We start from the raw sequence: 16,052 nt of genomic DNA, 5'->3' as shown, positions 1-16,052 counted from the left end.
AATGTGTTGAATTCAGCTTTGACTCAGTTCTATGACATAAACAAGTCTGCCATAAAACATTTTATGAGGGAAATTACATGCTAAAATATTATTTGTGCTTTCAGGATAACTCATAATCCCTTGGGTCAGGCTTCTTCAAATCTGTGTCTCTTCATCCAAATTATATTAATGGGAGAACAGACACATCAAGAATTTCCATAAAAACAAACAAAGGTATTCCTTTGGTTCACCAAATGTAGGATATTGAGTGTGTTTGCTGACCCCCCCCAAAAATGCATTCTTAGGCAATAGATTAAAAACTCCTGACTGCAGAAATACTAGGAAAGAAAGAAGCATTTATCTAAACATATGGAAACCTAGAGTTTAAAACAAAACAGTAGAAAAAAATAAGTAAATAGTACCAAATAGCCTTCCAAGCATTCCAATCTTCTATAAGAATGGAATCATAGGTAAAAGATAAGCAGGTGATTAAAGCCTGTGCCATACCTCCTTGAGAACAATAAACACATGTTCTTACCCTCCTGCGTACAGCTACATGTAGCCAGGTCAGTCCCCAAATAACAGACAATATCAAATAAATCCACAAAGATCTTATGATGTCAGTTATACACATAGAGAAAAAGATACCCACTTCCAGGAGAAGCACAGGAAGGAGCACAATGGAACATCTCACTTATTCTCTGCTTTTAAACTGTCTGGAAAACCTAGAAATCTTTGAAATCTAGCACTGCCCTGAATTCAAAATCAGTCCAGCTAAACAGTGTTTATGTACTCCTTTAGATATTCAAATCCACTGTTTGAAAAAACCTGGAAGTCATAAATTCACAACCTCTCTACCACCATCACTCCACCACCTCCCCAAATTGGAAAACTAGCAGGACCGGTAAATAGCTTTCTAGATAATGCAAAGTGGTTAAACACTGCTAGGATTTAAGTGTTCAAAATTCTATATATTATGCAGTTGCTACCAAGCCTTCAGATATTCAAGACTACTGCTTTCAAAAATGAAGCTCCATAGAAAAATTATGTTGAGGAAGGGGAAGAGAAGGATCCTCCTAGATTTGTGCTTCAATTTTGGGGTGGGAGAGATTGGGAGACAAAAGTATTCAAATAAATATAACAACAATTCTGAGAACAGGAAAGCACCAGTGGCCCTGCTGGGCTCGTGTAAGTTATTTAAGTTAATAAAGGGTTAACGAATGGTTATTATGGGATGGCAAATAATTATAACTCTTCATGAAAGTGAAAGAAAGCTTCAAGGCTAAAACGCTCCTCTGTAAAAATTGACCTGAATTTCTCTAGGTTGAACTGAAATAAACACAGCAAAGGTTCTAAGCACAGCCCATTGGAGACAGGAACCACGACCCTTTGGACCTACACCCATTGTTTCACTTTAAAACGGGATTTGCTTGTTCTCTTGCCACAGCCAAAATGGAAAACCACTGACTTTTTTTCCCTCGATTGTGCTCTACACTATGGAGGCCACTGCCCATTTAACATGACTATTGTTTGAAGCCTGTGAAAAATGAAATTGGCATCTAGGTGGTTCAACCCTGTATAAACAAAATTACCTCTCTTTCCCCTGGCGTGGGCATACACCTTTGTTAATAAAGATTTTAAGCATACTGAGAGTGATCAGGGACCTCTGTGTGGTCTGTCCTAAGAACCACTGGATTCCATTTGGCCTCCTACCCTACTGTGTGGCAGGGGTCTATGATCACCTATATAGGCCAAAATCCATCTCTTCTCCAAAAAAGTTGATTCAAAAATATTTCACTACCCCTATTTTATTTTAACATCTGGTATATCTTCACCTCACTGTAGTAACAGATAATTCAAGTTACAGATTATTCATAATTCAAGGCTATGACATCAGGGAGAGCTGGTCTACTTATAAACATAAACTGACTACACAGAGAACACTGTTCATAAGCATTGTGCTAGTGTTGTTTTTTACTTCCTGAGTATGCTGGCACAACGTTCATGCTTATGTGGCTAGAACCTGTCAGAGATCAGTCTCAGAGTTGCGAAATAATTTCCTTATATTCTGAAACATATTCTAGAGAACAAAAAAAGTGAGTTACTAAAATAAAATTTTACAGTGATCACTGAAGAAGAATTTGGGGGTTCTAAGCTTATATCTTAATAAAATTAAAGACAAATTATCAACAAAAGACTGAGAATTTTGCTCTTTTGTCTTCAAAGAGCAACTGTTCAACAAAAAATAAAAATATGCTGTTCTATTGTAATTCAGGAAACTATTTTAGAGTTTTGTTTCTAAATAATACTATAAAACCTTTAAAGATTTTGCTTATATCGTTTGTGTCTTAAGCGTTGTAGCACTCTCAAATAGGGTATGTTAAGAACCATAAGGAGGGGCTTCCCTGGTGGTGCAGTGGTTAAGAATCCACCTGCTAATGCAGGGGACACGGGTTCGAGTCCTGGTCTGGGAAGATCCCACATGCTGTGGAGCAACTAAACCTGTGCGCCACAACTACTGAGCCTGTGCCCTAGAGCCCACGAGCCACAACTACTGAAGCCCGTGTGCCTAGAGCCCATGCTCTGCAATGAGAAGCCCGCACACTGTGGCGAAGAGTAGCCCCCGCTCACCACGACTAGAGAAAGCCCACACGCAACAACGAAGACCCGACGCAGCCAAAAAAAAAAAAAAAATTAAAAGAAAACGAACCATAAGGATACACCCACTAATCTAAAGCTAATTTAATAAATAACATCATTCAATAATTAGTATACAATTCTCCTATAATTATTATAATTCCCAGTACCTACCTTATGTGGGTTACATTTGCAACATCCAAGTAAAATTTCTTCATTAATTTATGGAGGAAAAAAGTGGCTTAAAGCCATTTAATTCTATAATAATTAGGGTGGTTTATTTTTTCAATTACATAATCTTTGCAGCTATTCAATTTTCCCAGCTTTATGTTTGAGATACTGAAGTTTAGAAGAAAAAAAAAGAACACCGAACATAGAAGGCACTCAGCAAAGGGTGGTAAAACCAATGTTAATCTAGCTGACTTATGCTGAATGTCTATTGATGAATGAAAGTACTTTGTCTACACAGCAGACTCCTACTTGTGTTATTTCCCAGTCTCTTGTCCAGGCTTCATGACATTCGTGACATTAAAGAACCTGCTGAGGCATAATTAACTGGACAAAAGGGAAACTATACCAAGACAGAGGCAATTCACAAGCCATTAACAGTTAAAAATTGTCAACTGGCAGACCTTCATTTCCCAATGCCTGAATTACAGCAACAGTCTCGTGATGGATCCCCTTTCTTGCTAGGATCTCCCCCACCTCAAACTACCTTTGTGGCACCCATTGACTACTGTCTAATTCTCATTCTGACCTCTATATCTTTAAGTTGTTTCCCTGTCTAGAATGCTTGATCTATCTATGAAAAAGGCCTACCCAGCCCGAATCCTACTTTGTCTACGAAGCCCTCCTATAACCCCTGCCCACATTAGTCTTTGTCCAAACTCCTACAGACCTCGTTGTCTCCATCACTCACTTGGCCATTAAGTCATATGTGACCTCATTACTTGTTTCCTGCATCTTGTCTCCTCAATATGACTGCAAGCTTTTTTAAAGGCAGGAAGCATGGCTTATGTCTATTTTATAGATCACTCACCCGCACCCAAAAAGGAGCCTACCAGTGTTCTGCCCACAACAGTTATATCACTTGTTGAACTGAAATATCAGAATTAACCAAAATATGAAGAGCAGTACTAGCTTAGAATAAGAGATAGGTTTCGAGGTAAAACACACTGTCTTAAGATAATGCTGGCAAATAAATCCTGAAGCTTGAACAAATATTCATTTTTAAATGTCTATAAGCAAAGGGATAATCATGGTGGAATTTCTATTTTCTCCTTTAGAAGTGCAGAGGCATCTCTAAATGGAAGAAGTTAGAAACTGCTCCAAAATTCAAATTAATGCATTACAATTCAGTGCTATTACTTAAAAATGTCTGCACCTCGGCTAACGATAAATAACCTCATACTGGTTGTGTAGACAACAGGGCAAATAAACAACTTTCAAGACCCATGACTTTACCATACCTATTATTTCACAGATGCCACTACCACATTTAGATGTGAGCTCTCCATTAGAAACAAATGTGTACACCATAAGAAGCAATTTCAAAAAGTGCTTAACCAGTTTATATGCACACATATGGACTGAAAGGCCTTACTTATAATATCCCATGAGGCAAGGTGTCTTCCAATTTTCCACCTCTCTAGAAAACACATTTTCTCAGAAATACCAGGATTAACTGTCAAAACTAATGTTCTCCTTTAATGCTCTGGTCCCTCCTTCCACCTTTAAAAGTGGGTGAACAAGGGCCAAGCTCTGACCTGTCAAAGATGTTTCCTTATATTATTATTAGCTAATTCGTTAGAAAGCCCTAAAGAACAGAGGATGAGATAACGACCTAAAAGGAAAGCTAGAAAATCAAGCTCTGTTCAAATACAGGTAGTTGGTATTAAGTCTACTAACAAAGCAAATGATAAATGCCAGGTCAAATACTAACTGAAATGCTACTAGTTTGAAATGTTTTTTAAAAATGGTTGTTTCTGCCTCTAATGCCTTTAATCTAGTTTCCTCATAATTTTGAGTAAGTTTGGAAAAATAATACTTCAAAGCCTAAATTAGGCTCTCCTGTAAGGGGGGAAGGGTAAGCTGGGACGAAGTGGGGATAGGCTTCATGCATCTCTAATGTGGGTTGGTAAGATCTTTAAAAGATTCTCAACATTCCTATGAAAACTTACTTGCTTGAGGTAGAGCCACTATTACGTACCTTTAAAAAGTAAGCTAAACATGGTGCTTATAGTTAACAGTACTGTACACTTACAAAATGTGTTAACAGGTTCGATCACACGTTATGTGTTTTTTACCACAATAAAAATAAACTTGCTAAAATCAGTATACATCTATATGATTGAAGAGAAATTCGTTAACCAAAAATAGCTGATACCCCAGTTACCTCTGAGAGTGTAATTTGCAAATTAAATCGACCATAGTGGGTCCCGTTAAGAGACACTGGAGATAAGGTACAGAAGAGCCAAGTATACTCAGTAGGATGCCTTCCTATGACTGCATTCTGCAATCAGACATTACATCTGGCTCTCTCCTTTCATAGTATCTGTTCCATAATCTTTGTGATGGAGAATAACTATGAGCAGCAAGCTATGTAAAAGAAACGTCATACATCTAAGGAGAGGCTATTAATACCTAAATACACATGCCTAAAAATAAGACATATCTGAATACCTGAGGATTTATAACTATGTTCGAGGATAAATCAAGAAAAAAAAGGATAATGACCAGAGAGTGGCTACATTTATCCATTTGGACTATACTTAAGCTACTTGTCCCACGGCTCCCAAACTTACCCAGAGGCCTCATTCTGAGGACACGATGTGAATGGTTTTCAATGTGGTCTCTAGGAAGCACTCGGGGGACCCGTACGCAAGTCCTCTTATGTTATTAAACTTCATTCTGTGCATCTGTTGCTGATAGGAATCATTTCTTTTTAACCAGAGTGCCACAACTCTTGGTCCTAAAGGAGGGACACCTAGGTTTGTATCATGTAAAATACGCCTCTTGCAGCAGTCCTGCTCCAGACTCCACACTTGGTCTCTTTATCTGCCCTGAATCCAGGCATCACCTCACTTGACAACAATCTCATTTTTCTCCTTCGCTGATTCCCACATGCCCCCTACTCCTGCCTCCAGCCCTGTGTGACTCTCTGTCTCCACAGAGCCATGCTTTCTGTGTGGAAGGGTGGATTTCTGCAAAACAACTTGCCAAACAGGGCAATGGTTAGAGGACTTCGTAGAGTAAAATACACCACAAACCACCTATCACCTCATTAGCGTCAGAGAAATAGAGGCAGTATCATTCCCATTTGTTCTTGTGGGTTTTTTTTAAATTGACAAGGGTATGGGGTAGATGGATCCAGGAAATGAACAAACATTTTCAACCACTGACTGCCTAGCCCTCTACTCCTACCATCAAAGAGTTATTCCACAAAATCAAGTACCTGGCCAACCTACTGGCAAGTTTTTTGTTTCTAATGCAAACTAAGCGTGGGAGTTTGTTTTAATCATGGGGAACTTCATGAAATGCATCGAGAGCAATACTCTAACATAGAAAAAAGGCCAGAAGACTTCATGAGATTCTTCTTTAGTGAATAAATCACCAACACTGTCTTCCACTTACCACCTTAAAAAAAAAAGTGAAAAGAGCACCCAGCATCTAAACACTTACCTCACTGTTGTTCAAAATCAGGATACAGAGGGTATTTGTCTTACTACAATGAGGTTTGTACTGAGGTCCAAGTTGTACCAGAGATGTAACTTATTTGTACCCAAACCACCTATACCTAACCACGTGGTCTTTAGGCTACATAAGCAATACTACTGTCACAGAGAAGAAACACACCAACGTGACTAGCACATGAGCATTTCTTTGAGGCAGACACAGTGCTGTGGCCGTTGGGCTGACAGCACCAAAACCGATTTTTCATAGATCCCATACTATGAGAATGACTCAAAGATCCACCAGTGCCTGAAGCAAAGCAGAGAATCTGGTGTCACCACCTTGCAGCAATCCAAGATCTCACTATAAGATATGTTACTAGAATTGTGTGTCATATGCTTACAGAAAGTATACAGAATGGCAAGGCGAGCTACATAGGCAGTTAAGTCAATCTCACTACTTTCCATTACTAGAGAGCTGGTCAGCATCTTCTGGCAGGATATTGCATAATACAGTCAACTGTGCTCTCCCAGCATTGCATGTGGCTTTGGGTCACAGTGTGGATTATCTGTAAAATGAAACAGGGGAAAGGCAAGAATCATCAAGACTATCACAGACCTTATTTTAAAAACTAATATTAGCAGGCCTGGACTCAAGCAGAACTTTTCACATTTGCCTATCCACTGAAGATTGCAAAGATCACAAAGCAATATGGCTAATTCTGTCCACTGATAACATCTCTCTTTCACTGCTGAGCAAAGCTGCAAAACAGATCCAGCTTGATTCTTTTTTTCTAAGCTTGAGGACATAGGACCTAGAATCTAGTACCAGACAGTACTTTCAGTCCTTCACAAATTTCCTTTAATCCAAGGCCTGAAACTATTGGTTGGCCAAAAAGTTCGTTCGGGTTTTTCTGTACGCTCATACAGAAAAACCTGAACGAACTTTTTGGCCAACCCAATACAAGTTTCTGAGATGGTCCTCCACGAGGCTCTATTTTGTTGACAACTGTGCTGTGATAAACACATAAGGAAATATAAGAGTCACTGAGTGCTTTCAAATTCATAAGCCTGAAGACTGAGAAAATGTATAAACCTACATTAGGGAAACCCAACATTCTGTCAGGTATTTTTACTAGCAAGACAAAGCTTAAAACTATCACTGATCTCTACCCATTTCGGCAGTTCAAAGTCACGACTGGGGAGACAGGGAGGCTGGAGAGATCCCAAGAGACCAACCAAACCAAATCATCACAATAGCTCTTTGCTGCTCTGTGGTTCTGTTAATTAAAAAAGAAATGACATTTGCTAACTGCCAACACTTGAAATATACATATTAAGAAATCTGATTTCATGTGACCAACTATTTGTTTCGTCCCATCCCCTCCCCCACCATGTTTTTAACTGACACCACCATCCTCCTGGTTCCTCAGACTTACAAACTCTGAATTATGTTCAAAGCCTCACTTGCCCCAGCAATGGGAATTTCGTAGATTTCTTTTTTCTGCAATGCCTCTTTACTCACATGCAATCACCTGATTTCAGATCCTCATCCAAGAGCTCTCTCAGCTATCTTTATACGTGATCCAAATTCGATCAAACCAACATGTCTTCTCCTTTCTCTCAAATTAGATAACAGTTGGGAATAGGTGAAAGGTGGGCGGGGTAGGTTCTTACACTTGGGATCAAATTTCATCGCCATTCCAACAGAGCTGTTGAACAAACTTTTCCTGAGCACAAGAATAGCTAGGCACAGAGCCAAGAAAAGAAGAGGCAATGATGGAAAGCAAAAAACAGGTGAGCTGCAATCTTTCCACTCCTACACAAAACCTGGTCCTAGGGTGCGAGTCTCTGCATACACTGACAACTTCTTCTACTTCTTGATTTTTCAACATTCCTTTATTCACAAACTCTGTCCCTGGGGTGCATTCCCTACTTTTGCAACGCCAGTTTTCCTCCTGCCCTCATCACCTTAAGCCTCGCTGGGCTCCCCTACCTTGAGACTCTTCTCCTTCCAATTCATCCTACATTCTAGAGGGCTCGTCTGCAAATTCTGTTCCCTTCCTAACATGGGAAACTATAATCAGATCCAATATTTCTTATCCAGCATTCCCAGAGGGTTCCCAGGACAAAAGGCTACTTTCCATTTCCTTGAAGTTTTATGATCTTAGAGACCAGAGCAAGGGGATTGGTATGGCGAATGCTGAGTGTGCAAGTTGCTGACTGAAGACAGCTGCTGGGAATCCCCAAGCGCTCTGGCAAGGGGTGTGGCGGTGACAGCAACTGGTTTGAGAACAACCAAGTAAGACTTCCAGATCTACTGGTCATACCCACTCTTACCAATAGTCTCTGTACTTCTGCCATTTAAAACGTTGGCTCAAAAGTTGTCCTCTCCCAAAAGCCTTCTTCCTGACCACTCCTTTACCCCATGTCATTACCATGCTTAGGTACAACATTTTTCATGTATCTAATTCACCTGTAATCATGTATACACTGCTCTGTAAGCATTTTAAGAAACTCTGATATCTGTATCATATCTTGAACAAGACTGTGAGTTCTGTGAGGATAGAACTATTTCTTCTATTTCTCTAGTTTCCATCCACGGAACTCAGCATAATGTATATGCTAAAAAACCAAACAAACAGAAAAAAAAACGGGTTTTTTCCCCAGTGACATATAATTTCCACTCAGCTACTCAACACTAAAATTTTTAAGGTTGAGCAAGTTTGAAAGTATGATACATTAAAAGCTGTAGAAAATACACCCACACTTGATAGAAAAGATGCCACTTACAGTTGGACCAAACATAAAATACGCCCCACCCAACCAGCTATATTATTGCCCCATACTTTTTCCTATGGGCGCTTTTCTTTCTACTACATAAGCTTGTGGCTCATTTTTGCTCTTAGCAACACTAACTACAGAAGCTCAACTCTAAATAAGTTTACTGTTGGGAATCTGCTCTTCCCACCTACACAACCACTGGCTTCCCACACTGTTTCCAGTGTCCTGTGAGCGACTGCCCAATTACTGATTGTGGAAAGACAGCTTACACACTGAAGGTCCATTCTTGGCAGCCCCTGGGTTTTACTGCTGGTCCTCACTCACTTAGCTTAATTGATTCAGAACAGTATCAAAAAGAGACATTATTACACAAGTTGGGGGAAAAAAAAGACTATTTAAGAAAATTTAAATGCAAAAGCCCTGGTCATTGTGCTGCTTTAAAACAGGCAAGCATGTGTGACATGGAGAGAACAGAAAAACGCCTACTGAAATAAGGAACTTTGACTAATCTCATTGCACAAGTTTTAGTGTTTCACACATATACATTCTCAAAAAGATGGTCTGTTAATGGGAAGCACAACTGACTTCAAAATTATAATAAATTGCCATAATAGGGTATAGTGTTTTAACGCAAATACAATTTCAAAAAGTGTGTAGTCTTTTAAAGACAACAATGTGAATGTTAGTATGTTTCTGAGAAACACATACTAGAAAAAAGCAACTTATGCATGGGCTAACAGAGCATTTTTCTCTTTCTCAGTAGTGGTCCTTCTTCCCACTGGACTGAGAGATCCCAGCAGAAGTTCCTTCTTGGTTGCTACCCACTAACTGGGACCTGAACACAGCACAAACACAATACATAAGCAAGAAAAATCATGAGCTAGATTATCACTCCCTTTGGCCACATGGGGGAGAAAGTAAAATAAGCAATGAGTTTTCCTTTGTAACTAAATATACCTTGCCCTACGTACGCCTTTATGCATGGATATAAAAATAATTTTGTAATTTATATTTCTACATCCTACCATTTCAGTCACTGATGGTTTTTACAGCATAAATGACAACTGGGGGCATGCCTGCTTTCTTTTCTATCAGTAAGATAGGACACCGGATTGCCTTCCAATGGAAATCAACACTGTTGAAAAACAACCCGTATAATACATCCAAAAATGCTCAACAATTTTTCAGACAATTTTTTTTTAAAAAGAAGAACTATCCATTATGACCATTACACTAGCATAGATAAGGAAATCTGTAATGGCTTAGTAGCACCATCTGCAAGAAACATATACACCTTCTGGCCATTCTGGTCAGTCTTCATCCAAAAAAGACATACTAGAAATATAATAGTTTGTGTTTAAAATGCTGATTTAATATCACTTTGACCTGAGCTGCATTATCAAATCATCTTTTTTACTAACATGCGATAGGATTGTTACTGTTCTGGTGAAACAAAGTGCCTACCTCTCACCTCCCTAGAGCAACCCAATTCCTCCCAAGCACACAGAAAAACAGTAATTTGACTACTGCGACAAGAAAAAGGTAATTGTTCAAACACCTGATCAGAGTCTCTCAAAATCTGCATGTCCAGGAGTGGATTTTTAAAAAATACATTTTGTTCACTGCAATGGAAAAACCACACTTATTGATGTTTAATAGTAAAACATATTTTATGTGCTATGGTCTATACAGAATGTAGTACTGCATTAACTTCAAAGGTGGTAAGAAGATTAAAATTAAAAGTTCATGGGATGTGACATGCAACACAGCATTAAAGATATAAAGACTGAACAGTCCCAGTCCCTTAGCAGGATCCTTTTATATTTCTTTGTTAATGAGGGAAATTCTTAAAATGCAATCTAGCAAGCGTAAACATAAGTAAAAGCTTTCAAAATCTCATCACAACATGTTATTTAAGCGAACTAATCATCAAAGCATTTTTTATGGGAACAGAGGGGGACTTGACTTACTAAAATCAATACAACTCACTTAAAGATATACTTGAGCTGCTTTTAATTCCTAAAATGTGCCCCCCACATTTAACAATTTCTGAAAAAAAGACCTAAAATTGTACCGCAGGTTTCCAGGAGAGGGTTTCCTCCCTGCCAACCCCACCTCGGACTGAAACCAAACCAAGAACCTCAGACTCTTATGATGATCTTGGCAGCCTTCAATCTCCCTGGTGCTAAGTTAGAAAGACCACGATAAAATATACTAACACGGAAGCAGGAAGTTTTATATTGGAAACTGACAGTGAAAACTGCCCTTCCCCTACAGTTGCTCAACTACTTTATTCAGGTCTTCACCACTCTCTAACCCAGTGGGTCTCAACTTGTGGTCCTGGGAACTGTAGCAGCAGCATCACCAGGGAGCTTGTTAGAAATGCAAATTCACGGCCCCACCCCAGACCGACTGAATCAGAAACTCTGGGAATGGGGCCCAGCAATTTGTGTTTTAACAAGCACTACAGGAGCTTATGATGTACCCTAAAGTTCGAGAACCACTCCTCCCCAAACTTTAATGTGCATAAGAATCACCTGGGGAGCTTGTTAAACTGCAGATTCAAATTCAGCAGGTCTGAGGTGGGGGTCTGTGAACCTACATTTCAAACAAGTTCCCAGGTGATGTCTTCTGCAGACCACACTGCAAGTGTTTCCCAAACTAGCTGTTTACCAAAAATCACCCAGGGTGCTCATAAAATCCGAGTACCCAGGAACCACCCCAGACCAAATTAATCAGAATCTCAGGAGAAAGGCCTCGTCGAATACAACCACTGGTTCTCCTCTTCAGCTGCATGTTAAAATCACCTGGAGAGCTTTTAATAATCCTGATGCCCAGGCCCCATCCAAGACCAATTAAATCAGAATCTCTGGGGTTGGGACCCTGGCGTCCATATTTTAAATAATTCTTCAGTGATTCGAATGTGCAGGTTGAGAGCGACGGTTCTGGAGTCTAACTGGCTCGACACCTGGCACAGTGGATCCCTTTATGGTAGCAAATCGTTTCCTATAACGTGGCTGTGTTCCCATCTATTCAATATAAATCTAAGAACTCTGACTTTGAACAGTAAAATGCACCTAAAGTCATTTTTTTATCATGTCTTGAATCTTAGTTCTGTGGGCAAATGTGGCTGTGCAACTGAGACCAAGGATTCAGTAATTCATTCCTCACTTTGAACACAAATGTTACCTGTCTTCCACTAAACAGATTTCCACTGTCCTCCCAAGTCCCAGATACTGCTACCTCTTCGCAATGAGGTAGGTACTCCAAGAAACAGCAGCAACAGTGAAGAATTTGTATCCACACAGCCTTTTCCTATAGTGACATCCTCCCCGCCAAACCTGAAACAGATAGATCACTGGAAATCTCTAACAACCTTCCAGAGTGGAAGGGTCACTGATGAAGCTAGAACTTCTAAGCCTATAAAAGGCAGATTTCACCAGTGACATTTTGACAGAAAGGTCCTGAGAAGGGATGAAAACGCTGTGCTTTCCCACAGGAGAATGTGCCACTGTTGAAAGCACGTCTTCTGGTGGACAGAGACAGGACCTGAAACAGCACTGCTCGTGACACCACGATCCTAAAAACTCTGAGGAAAAAAAAGAAAAGCAATGTGCCTATTTCTGTCTTATGACCCCCAGCACCAAGCCACACTAATAAGTATACAATGCTATTAAATATGTAAAACAGAAAGAAAATGGGTTCTGGTTACTAAGGCACTGTCAAGTGATTATAGTTATATCACTTCCATAATCAAACACTGCTTTTAAGAAACTTTGCTGAATTTTTCCACCGTCCACCTCAAAAATGACTTTAAGATAAATGAAAATAAGATACAGTCCTCTTTCCACTTAAGTGAACTTTCATTCTCCCCTTGGTCATGTTCAGTGGCTCTTCTAAATTCATTGTTTGGTAGAATGCATGACACAGCCAAGGCCTGCTAAATAATAGTTATTATTCTTCCACCATCATTTCAACATATCCACAGTGGTCAAAAGGGTGTCTTATTTTTTCTGTTTAATTCCATGAAAAATCCAGTTGGTGGACTATTAGAGGAGAATCAATACCTAAATACGTGTGCAGAGTAGCCACTTTTAAATGACATTTTCAAAAGCATTTCCTGTATGAGATGGTCAAGCTCACTTTCCTTTTAAAATTCTTGTTACAGTCATTCAGTTAACCCAAACTCACTTTAAAATGTGTGAAAATAGCACCTCCTGAAAGTGTGTTCGCATATGCTTTGGAGCAATGGAGCGTGAATAGTAAAACAGCCTTTGCCAAACTCATATAACTGAACAGGAGTGAATTTTTGCAGTCCCATGACTTTGCTGAGCCAACCTATGTATCATCCCCAGACTGGCTTTAATACATCATAGACATCCAAGAGAAGGCAGAAAAGTCACAAATAAGTGACTCAACCTAATAAATATTTCATAGATTTTTTTTTTTACATGGCAGTCTTTTTCAAGATGAATTCTACTTCTTAACCAAAAACTAAATTGGCTAAGTACAGGTGTGGGTTTAGGATTTAAGCTTCTAGAATTAAAACTATGAAATTTATCAAGATATTTAATTTATTTGACAAAGTATCAGTCTCTATGCTCTTTCATGCATTTCTTATGAACCAATGCCCAAAGAGGAACCAAGTCTGAAAGAAAAAGCACAGACCACAGAAGAGTGGCAAAAATACATTTCAAGCATCAAAGCCAAAGAAAACAAACGAAGCAAATTTATAATTTCCAGGACACTTTATTGTAATTTCCACTTTACATATTAATTGAATATTTTTAGTCTAGGCAGAAGTGTTTATACGTATCCAGTCACAGTCTAATCCCCTAATCTCACAAAATGAAAAGAAGCAGTTTAAAAAGAACATCAATTCAGGTATTTATGATATGGGGACAAGGGGCACTTGTCTTAGCTAGAAAAAGGGTTGATGCTTTTCAGTATAAGTTTCACTGAAATTTTTCTCTATTATTTTTCCTGTTGATGCTAAGTACTCATAATAAAAACAATCACCCTCTTTGTCATTCTGTCCTTCCTTGGGCTTTACATTCTGTCTAGCATTTAACTCAAAAAGTCAGTTTATACTCAGTTTACACATTAAAAAAAACAACATGTGCCCCATTTCCCACACATCCAAGTGGACAGGGACTAGAATTAACCTGGCTTTTAGCTGTAACCGTGTTATTTTAAATAATTTCACCCACACACTTGAAGGGTAAAATAACTAAAAGTACAAAACCGAAGGAAACCGTAAAAATTCCTACACACTTACTGTTCAACTATTTCTCGAACTGTCGAGCCTAACATGGGTTTCTTAAAAGTGAAATCGACACAAAAGCGAATGTACGCTTAACGTACAAACTGACAGTGGCTCTATGGGGACAGCTCTCTTTGAATGAGCTATTACCCAGACGGTGGAATGAAAAAAAAAAAAAAAGTCTCACTCTTTAAATGTGAGAGAGCCGGCGGTGCGCTTCACTAGAAACACATTTTAATGGGTATGTTCGGATAAAAATAGGTACTAAGGGAAAATGTGTTTTGAAAAAACCTCCTCCCTCCTCAGGACACGAGGAAACCCGAAAGAAAAAGATGGGTAAACTTCATTGGCTCCGGAGCTAAGTTCCATCACTAGCAGAACAGAAGTTGGATAGTTGCTATTTTTCACGCTGCAATGGAAGAGTAACTCTCCATGTGCAAGGTACGCGGGGCGGGAATACCGGCGGGGCTTTCACAGGGGGTCAAGGAAACCCAAGCCAGGAGAAGTCAACATCGTGAGGGAACCAGAGCTCCCAAACCCGGGCGAACGAGACGCAGGGTGGCGAAGGAGAGGAGAGGGTCAAAACTCCTCGAAGTTATCTCAAAGAGAAAGTGAACACCTCTGGGAACCAGCGCGCCATCTCTCGCAGCAGCACCCCGCTCCAAGTGTGAGGCGCTTGCCTCTGAGGGCAGAAAGCGCGGGGTGCCCTTACTCAGAGCGAGCGGCTCCGGGGACCCGGGGCAGCGAGAGGGGCAGGGGCAGCGGCCGGCGGGGAGGCTGACTCGTACTTTGCCTCAACTCTGAGCCCCATCCCGAGCGCAAGGGAGAGGGCGGCGGTGGGCACGGTACTCACTAGGGCTCGTTGGTGAACCGGGGGGTCCGGGGCTGCTGGTATCCGTACAGGTGACAGTAGAGCACATCGAAGCAAAAGCAGCACATCTCCGCTGACACCACCATCTTCCGGGAGCTGGGCGATGAGGACGAGGCGGCGGACGGCAAGGAGGGCGAGGGTGAGGTGGCGGCGGCCGGGGGAGAAAGTAGGGTGCCCACTCCGCAGCTCGGAGGGGGCGACAGGGAGATTCCCCCGCCGCCGCCGCCGCAGCCCTGGGGGGGAGAGAGGGTACAGCCGCTGCCGCTACCTCCTCCGGCTAGACCTCCTAGACCGTTGAGCCGCGTACCGGCGCCTCCTAGTCCCAGCTCCCCGGCTCGGCACTGGCTCTCTCCGCTGCAGTGGGAGGAGGAGGAGGCGCCACCACCGCCACCCGAGCCAGAGGGGGGCGAACTGGACAGTTTCTGCTTCTTCACCCCGCAGCAACCCGCCGCCATCTTGGAACACTCTCCCCCACGCAGCGCTTCCGACCCATGAGTGAGGCGAGCTGGCGGCGGGGGCGAGCACGCTGCGGCCCCGGCCGCCGGGGGCGCGCCTGGGGCTCGTAGGCCACGCGCGCGCGCGCCGCTACCTGACCCGGACGCCCGGCCACGCGGCCAGCCCTCGCGCGCCCCCGCCCCGGCGCGCGCCCCGCGCTTTCGCGGCTCGGCACCTCGCGCTTGTCCCGCCGGCCTCGCGCCTCCTCCTCCGAGCCGAGCCTCAGCCTCCCTCCCCGCGGCTCTCGGAGGATGAAAGACGCGAAGCCTAGTAGGAAGGAAGCAGAAGGAAGGAAGAAGAAAGCGGAGAGTGGGAGCAAAGGGAAGAGGTGGGCACGCCCCGGGTCAGAGGA

The 16,052-nt window shown here is 41.6% G+C and overlaps 1 protein-coding gene across 3 annotated transcripts in view; it reads right to left on the bottom strand.

Annotated features, from left to right (window-relative positions):
• The window catches only part of AMMECR1 (AMMECR nuclear protein 1), a 108,177-nt gene extending 92,455 nt beyond the window's left edge, over positions 1-15,722 (bottom strand). For all 3 annotated transcript variants that reach the window (XR_010940104.1, XM_067724356.1, XM_067724357.1), the window contains exon 1: positions 15,188-15,722. Coding sequence is in view for 2 of the 3 variants with exons in the window: in XM_067724356.1 (XP_067580457.1) it covers positions 15,188-15,660 (473 nt within the window). In the remaining variant the exon portion in view is untranslated. The remainder of the gene's footprint in view (positions 1-15,187) is intronic.
• Positions 15,723-16,052: the final 330 nt, after the last annotated feature.

Source organism: Pseudorca crassidens, chromosome X (genome assembly GCF_039906515.1).
Source record: "Pseudorca crassidens isolate mPseCra1 chromosome X, mPseCra1.hap1, whole genome shotgun sequence".
Lineage (NCBI taxonomy): Eukaryota > Metazoa > Chordata > Mammalia > Artiodactyla > Delphinidae > Pseudorca > Pseudorca crassidens.
Note: the sequence above shows the minus strand (reverse complement) of the source record. Positions and strands in the feature narration are given on the sequence as shown.